This window comes from Numida meleagris, chromosome 3 (genome assembly GCF_002078875.1).
Source record: "Numida meleagris isolate 19003 breed g44 Domestic line chromosome 3, NumMel1.0, whole genome shotgun sequence".
In the NCBI taxonomy this organism is placed as follows: Eukaryota; Metazoa; Chordata; class Aves; order Galliformes; family Numididae; genus Numida; species Numida meleagris.
The window spans coordinates 45923481-45931518 of record NC_034411.1 but is presented as its reverse complement, the minus strand read 5'-3'; the positions used below and the strand labels follow the sequence as shown (position 1 = coordinate 45931518).

At 44.1% G+C, this 8038-nt stretch overlaps 1 protein-coding gene across 1 annotated transcript; it reads left to right on the top strand.

Annotated features, from left to right (window-relative positions):
* On the top strand, positions 267 to 8036 carry ACAT2 (acetyl-CoA acetyltransferase 2). Its single transcript, XM_021390829.1, has 9 exons — positions 267 to 434; positions 553 to 687; positions 1630 to 1811; positions 2736 to 2853; positions 3589 to 3732; positions 4725 to 4847; positions 5136 to 5290; positions 7137 to 7247; positions 7785 to 8036. The coding sequence occupies exons 1-9, from the start codon at positions 386 to 388 to the stop codon at positions 7950 to 7952; spliced, it is 1185 nt and encodes a 394-aa protein (XP_021246504.1). The 5' UTR covers positions 267 to 385; the 3' UTR covers positions 7953 to 8036.

The following is an 8038-nucleotide window of genomic DNA, read 5'->3' as shown; positions in this document are numbered from 1 at the left end:
AGGGTGTCTTTAGGCTGAGAAACTGTTCTGCAAATGGACAGCTGTGACTCAGCACGGGAAGGAATAAGGACAGCAAAACTCAGCTGTGAAACTGGCTGTTGTTTTCTTTCTTTCTTTTCTTTCTTTTTTTTTAAAAAAAAAAAAAAACAAACCCTCTGCTGCCTTCTCCGAGTGATGCTGTTGGCTCCTCCCTTCATTCTACCCTGCTCTCTCTAGCGGGCCCTGGCCCCCACCGCCACCTCCCGCCCGCGGCTCGCTCCGCCCGGCAGCAGGCGAGGGGCGGCGCCGGCAACACGCGAGGGGCGGCCTCAACCCCGGCCCCGGTTCCGTGCAGGCTCCCGCTGACGCTCGCAGCCTCTGCTCTGCCGCCGCCACCGCCATCGCCATGAGCGCCGACCCCATTGTGTTCGTCGCGGCCGTGCGGACCGCCATCGGTGAGGGGCCGGGCCACGGGTCCCCCCCGGGGCCGGGTGTCCGCGGGGCCGGGTGCCCGGTGGGCGCGGTGTGGCTGGTGCTGCGGGCGGTGACGGCTCTCCCCTCTCTCCCCGCCAGGCTCCTTCAATGGCGCGCTGTCCGCGCTGCCCGCACACGAGCTGGGCGCCGCCGTCATCCGCGAGGCGCTGCGGCGGGCCGGGCTGGGCCCCGAGGAGGTGTCGGAGGTGGTGCTGGGCCAGGTGCTGGCAGCAGGTAGGGCACGGCTGCTCGCGCTCTCACCTCGGGCGTCACTTCTCGTGGATGTAACGGTGTGGGTGGCAGCGGGCTCCGCCGCTGCGGGACAAAGGCCGCCCAGGACCCACCTGCAGCATCCTCTGCTTGCTTGGGAGCTAGTCTCTTGATTTCATGGAACGGCAGCAGGCAGGGGATTGTTCGTTTAGGTGCGGTTGCCTGCTCTTTGTGGGGTGATGTTTAATCAGTAGGATCACCAGGCAGGTTGTGCTTTAAAGAGAGAAGAAGAAACTAAAGGAAATAGGTAGTTTAACATCACATTTAAAGCTGATTTGGTTTTCTGAATGTTTTTAGCTCACTGTGTGTTGTGCTCTCTTTATCCATTCCTTTGCATACAAAAGAACTGGCATTGCTTTGGCCTGGAGGAGATGTAGATGAAGAACATTGTAGCTGAGTATAGTGCTCCCATTCTCTACATCAAGGTTGCAAGCAAGAACAGAAGCTTTTGTGGCTGACCTTGCATAAATGTGCTTTTGGTTTTCAGGGGAGTTTATAGGGAAAGCTGTCTATTCATAATGGGCAGAAGACATCAGAAAGAAACCCTTCAGCTAGCAGCAGTTTAAGTGAATGCACGTCTTATACATGTGCAACTGGTTGGTGCTGATTTGACGTTGAATAGTTGGTGCTTCATCTCACCCGCAGTCGGAAGCAGGGTTGCAGATATAAAATGTCAGTAGCAAATGGCCAAAGTCCCCGATTTTACGGATGTGTTATAGATTAACAATGTAAATGAGAGAGGTAACTCAGCTGCAGTTCACAGATGGCTGCCAGAAATTTTATCTACCAACTAATAACAGGAGCAAGCTCTACATTTTGGGGGAATTGGGGTACAGTCATAGAAAGTGGGGAGATCCGTGTTTCAGCTGAAGAGTGCACAAGGACAACCTCTGTCTGTTCTCACAGGTGCTGGCCAGAACCCCGCTCGGCAGGCGAGTGTTGGAGCAGGAATCCCATACTCAGTGCCGGCATGGAGCTGTCAAATGATCTGTGGGTCTGGCCTGAAGGCGGTCTGTCTGGGAGCACAGTCCATAATGACGGGAGACTCCAGTATTGTGGTTGCAGGGGGCATGGAAAGCATGAGCAAGGTAAAGCAAGAGATTGCACTCTCATTTTGTGGCTTACCGGGACAGCAGTAAGTGGTGTTGAAACCAGATATTTCAAGGCTAGTGCTTTGAAGGCAGTTTCTACACTTGAAAGTGAATTTACACATGTGGTAGTTTTTTTTTAATGATTGTGTATGTACTGAAAAGATGCCATGCAAACACACACTGTATTTAAAATTCTATTTTAATTGCCATCTAGCCCTGTGGTGATGAATTACTTGCTTGCAACACCTGGCAATGGAGAGAGGGTTTCTGTGGTGCAAGCGGCTCAAAGAATGAATAACTAGAAATGTTATTCTCTTGTGGACTAACTAGTCAATAAGTAATTTGAACTTGGAAAGAAAGCAAAGTGCTTTCATTTTAAGGTTTTCAGCCTAAGGCAGTGTCGTGGATTGGTGCTTGGGAAGTGACGTAATGCAAAGGCTCACTGGCTGTCTAGTGCTGAGGGTGAGGTTGGTGCTCCCTGGTAGTGGAGTGCAATGTGAAACATTTAGAGGAATGCACAGGCTGTATTGCCCCACAGTACTGTGTGATTCCATCTGTGCTGAGAAAACATTTGCTGCTTGGTGATCTGCTGTGTGGGAAATGCACAGGCCAAGTGGCATGCCAGCTTTCAGACCCTGGATGGAGAGGCAGAGCAGCCAGCTGGGGAACTCGGTGTTTTGACTGGTCAAGGACCCTAATTTTCCCCTTACTTCTCATTCTGTCCCACAGTGTAAGAAAAGGAATTAAGGTGGATGGTTTTGGTGGCGGGTGGGTATGTGCGTGAGGGAGACTGTGAGAAAGGAAGGGTGAGCTGGGATTGCTACCTGCAGCCCCGAAGTGGGGTTCTGTCTCTGTCTGTCCTGCTGTGTTGCATGTTACTGATAGAAACAATCTAACTCCTTCTGAAATACCTTCTTGCAGGCTCCTCATGTAATTCACATGCGAGCTGGGGTGAAAATGGGAGAGGCTTCCTTGCAGGATACTATAATCCGTGATGGCCTTACGGATGCTTTTTATCAGTATCATATGGGTATAACAGGTAAGTGGTGACAGTCCTGAAAATCAAATAGTTAACTGGGAAGGTGGGAGAAGAATTCACTCTTAGTAAATTTCAAAAATCTGAAGTTTTAATCAAGAAATTTCAAGCTGGTCATGAAAAAGGGAACAAACCCTAATATTGAAAAGTGTCAAAGACATTTTTTTGCCTTGCGTGTAAAACTACCTTTTTTTTTCTATCTGAGCTAATAAAATGTTAACCTGGAAGAGTACATATTCAGACTCCCTGGCTTATGCCTTTTGGCACCTCGTCTCACTGCATCTGTTTTGCTTCTGAGCAATTTAAATTAATTTCAGGAAAAGTAACCAAATTAATTCCTATATGTAACTGAAGCGTTCAGCAGCGCATACTTACGTGGGGAGGAATTAGGTGAAATGTACCATGGATGCATGTAGTTTTGCAACCTTAGGTTATTGCATCCTGGATGGCATAGTCAGCCAACTGCTTGTTGAGAGATCTGATCTGATCCAGATAAGCAATTAGAAAAGTGTGTTGGCATTCGTATTTAATACGATTTACCACCTGGGAGGAGATCCTGCACAGAAAAGTACAGCTGCAAAATGAAATATAGCAGAGAATCATGAGCGACCAAAACAAGAATTTCAGTGAGTTTAGCTGCTTGCTACAGCAAACATTAATGACTGTGTGTGCTTTCAGCTTTAAAGCTTACAGCTGTAGGAAGTACTGTCAGTAGTTTGCATTTTGTTCTAATTTCAGCTGAAAATGTGGCCAATCAGTGGCAAATTAGCAGAGGGGAACAAGACCAACTTGCTGTACAGTCACAAAACAGGACAGAGGCAGCACAGAAAGCTGGCTATTTTGTAAAAGAAATTGTTCCTGTTCTTGTACCTTCCAAAAAAGGTAGGTGTTAAATGGATAATTACAGCTAATTTTAAAGAAAAAAAAATGTTTTCTACTATGTCTCTTCTAATCAGTGGTTTCCCAGTTATGCAGCCTGTTTGTAAGCTGTTCCATAAGTCTGTAACTCATTGCTCTCTTTTCCAATTTCCAGCTCTTATTTTTTTGAAATGAGAGAAGCAGTGTGAATATGGAATACCTAAATGTCGCTCTATGCAAATACTACTACTGTCAATTTTATTGGGGAAGTAATTACAATCCAGGCCAACCTCATGCTTAACATCTTTGGATGCTGCATCAAAATCAGTATTTTAGTTTTGTTAGACAAAATTTAAAACAGTCATGTTGATCTGGCAAGTCTTGAACACCTAGTAAAATACACAGTAACAATACTTAGAATCACTAGTTAATTAACTAGGTCCAGTTACATACATTAGGTGTGTTTCTCTTTAGGTTTGTTTAGGGTTTAAGCAGGCCTCTTATGGCATATGAGCCGAAGGTCTGTTTCTAATAGGGCGATTCCCCCATCCCTCTTGTGAGGTGGATGCAAAACCTGAATTTTTCAAGGAGAAATGATGAATCAGTGGTTCAGTGTTTGTGTTGAGTGGCTCCTGAGGGAAAAGTTCTGGCATTAGGCCTTCAGGACTTTCCTGAAATCAGTTTAGATACTATTTTGTGTTACTTGACTGTTCTTTCCAATGATATTCCTACAGTAGCCTTCTGCTTGGAAGAGAAATGGTTCTATTAGGAAGTGTGAGAACAATGTATGCTTTTGTACAGCTAGACAGTGTTTTGCTTGTTAGTATTCATTTCCCAAAGTCCAGCTGCCTGTCCTGCCAGAAGCAGCTGGAGGGAGCTCAAATGTGCACTGATTTGCTGGTAAAAAGGAATATGGCATAAATCCCCTATCACCCTGTTGCTTCTGTCAGCCCTGTGTTTAAGGTGTGTGTATGTGTGATCAGAGTCTCTCGTGAGTCTAACACTCTGCTTTGCAGGTCCTATAGAGGTTAAAACTGATGAATTCCCTCGACATGGGAGCAACTTGGAAGCAATGGCAAAGTTAAAGCCTTGTTTTCTGACTGATGGAACCGGGACAGTAACAGCAGCTAATGCTTCAGGTTGGTCAGTCAGGCTAAAACTGAAAACTACAATAGCTGTGTGTAGTTCAAGGAAGGGCATGGAAGAGGTGTGGCTGCTGTGTGGTCACTGCTAAATATGCTTTAAAGGAAGTGGCAGTGTTTGACAATGTATGTAGAACTTGAATGTAACTGTGGAGAATGACTTCTTTCCTGGTATGTCGTTTGTTTGCTTGCTTTGTGTGAAGTAACACAAACATTTGGACAATAATAGCAATGCTTGATTGCAGTTACCCACCAGACATACAGCAGCTGTTTGTCATTCCACAGGTTTAAATGATGGAGCTGCAGCTGTGATTCTAATGAAGAAATCTGAAGCTGCTAGGAGAGGTCTTATGCCTATGGCCCGGATCGTATCTTGGGCTCAGACAGGTATAGATCCATCTATAATGGGAGTAGGGCCCATTTCAGCAATAAAGAAAGCTGTAAGTAATTGTTTATCTGTCTATCCATTACTAAAAAAAACTTGTTTGTAATCTCTTTTCATTTTCTGGCAATGGCTACTCATTGAATAAATAATTTATAGATGTAACTATAGAGTTTAGAACATAATGTAATCAAGTTTATAGGCTTCCTAGATCGCTTAGGAGCCTTAAGATCAAATTTAATGGAAGTGTATACTAACCTAATTTGGAGATTATTTGGTCCTGCCACAACATGGTTCTGATTCTTTGTCTGGCCAGGTTAATTTTCATACCGTTGCCTAATTGTGTTTGTGATAGTACATGCTGAGAGGATGAGCAGAGTGCATCTGCTTTAACGAGTGTGATTATGCCCTTTGTGTTTTCGTTTGCCCTGCAGAAGTGCTGCCCTACAAAAGCTCCATTTCCTTTCAGATGAAACTAATCAAGAAGGTGCATTCCAGAACCACATCTAATGTGCTCAAGCCAGTATTGCATCCACTGGTGCACTCTGTGTCCAGTCCATTGAGTGCTTGTATTATGAGAAGCTGTTGTGGCACCATGCTGCTTGCTAATGCAGATGTAGCCCACGGCAACCATAGCTGATTATTTGCTCAATCTGCTGCTGAAGTCAAGCATGAGGAGAGCTCTCCTACAGCTGATAAGGATGTATCTGCTGCCTAGTTTTACGCTGTGCAGACCTTATTTTTGTTAGTCTTTGAAATGTCCTAGCAATGTCTTTGTGGCTTTTAATGGGAAGGTGATGATCATAAAGCTGAAGTATTTTTTTTATCTGACCTGGTCTTCTAAATCAGTGTCATAAATGTTACTTTTATTGTACAGCCGATAAATATTTTTAGTTTAAACTGTAGGATAGACAAGCACAGACAAGTATTTAGCACTACCTGAGATTCTATAGGTACTCAGAAAAAGGGCACTTCATATGAACTTTGTAATAATGTGTGTTACCAAATACTTCACACCCTCCACAAGAGTTTGCTTCAGAATTTCTTAGTACCGGTTTCTCTAGAGAGTGACTAAGCCATGCTTTTTAATACTGCAACGTAGTAAATCTTAAAGGTACTGCTTTCTCAAAAGGAGGGTGGCTCTTGGTTACCAAGTGTGTATCTATTACAAAGGGGCCCTCATCCTTGACTCAGGAGAGATGCGTCAGACTGCCTAGCTGGTTGCAAAACATCATTGCTGCAAATGATTCTGCTGATAAAGCATTGCTGTTAGAAACAGCCAGTGGAAGTAAGCATTTAAATACATAGAACATGCCTGAGCCTGTACCTAAGCAGGTAATTACACCACAAGTTTCTTGTGTGAAAGTATTAATCAAACTGTCTTCTAAAATGGCACCATGAAAGCTTTTGAGTGGCGACTTCTCAATAAAGGCAGGAGAGTGGAGCTGTTACCCCTGAGACCCATCACTAATGGTCATTTCACTGCTTCATTTATTAAAAAAATGTATTAAGCATTCAGAATCTCTAACAAAATCAGACCTGTGTTTGTAAACCTTGCTTTTAATCAGCTAAGACCTACGTTAGAAAACATTAGTTGTTCTGCTAAGGACACCATGTGTAGTTTGACTCCCCACAACCGTTAACAGCACCACTAGCTGTGAAACATTAACCTGAATGTTTTACGAGCAGTGAGCATGTTGAACTTTTTTTTGCTGACACCATGAAATGATGTCAGTTATCCTCGAGAGTTAAGAACCGTTGCTATGAAAAAACCTTTTTTTTTTCCTTCAGCTTTTTAATAGCGGTGAATTTGTATCACTGATACAAGTTGCATTAACAGCTTCCTCAGGTGCTGAGGAAAACATAAAAAAGCTTCTGATAAAGTTTCTGTTTTGTTCTCTCAGACTGACAAAGCTGGCTGGACTCTGGACCAAGTTGACCTGTTTGAAATTAATGAAGCCTTTGCATCGCTATCAATTGCAATAGCAAAAGAACTGAAAGTAAATCCAGAAAAGGTAATGAATGTGTGAGGTCTTGTTCTCTTGATTCTATTTAGATTGCATTCGAAGTTGAAGTGGAGCAGTCCTATTGGTATAGGCAGTACCACATTAGGCATTTCCTTCAGCTACTCAGCTGTAGGCCTGTTTTGCTAGCGGGCAAATTGTTTCCTACTTGACCAGGCTACAGCTTTCTTCTAGTACATGCGTACACAATTCTAGGTAACTAAGCCTGAACTTGCTTCTGGAAGCATATTTACCAGTTTCCTTCCAAGAAAGGGCAAGAACTAGTTATTACTCCTCCCTAAATTCACCTTACCCACCATCATTAACATCTGCAGAGAATAAAAATGGATGACTAGTCGGACCCCCTTGGGATGAAATGCTATGAATTTGTAACAGCTTTTACACCCAGGATCTAGTTTTCCTTGAATTATGTGTAGCGGATTGACTTAATCACTTTCAGAGACTATACCCAGTGATGTCATTGATGTCAAAACTCAAGCGAGTTAAGTGACTTCTGAACCTGACCTGCTGTTCTCTCCTCCCCCTCAGATCAATATCCAAGGTGGAGCAATTGCTCTTGGCCACCCTCTGGGAGCCTCTGGTTGCCGCATCCTTGTGACTCTGCTCCATGCACTGGAACGAACAGGTGGAAAACGTGGTGTTGCAGCTCTCTGCATAGGAGGAGGAATGGGAATAGCCATGTGCATTGAAAGATGAATAACTGCCTTAGCATTTACTAGCAAACTTCTAATCATGTAACTTGCGTGTTGTTTTCACTACAATTAAAGAGGCTTACTACAATG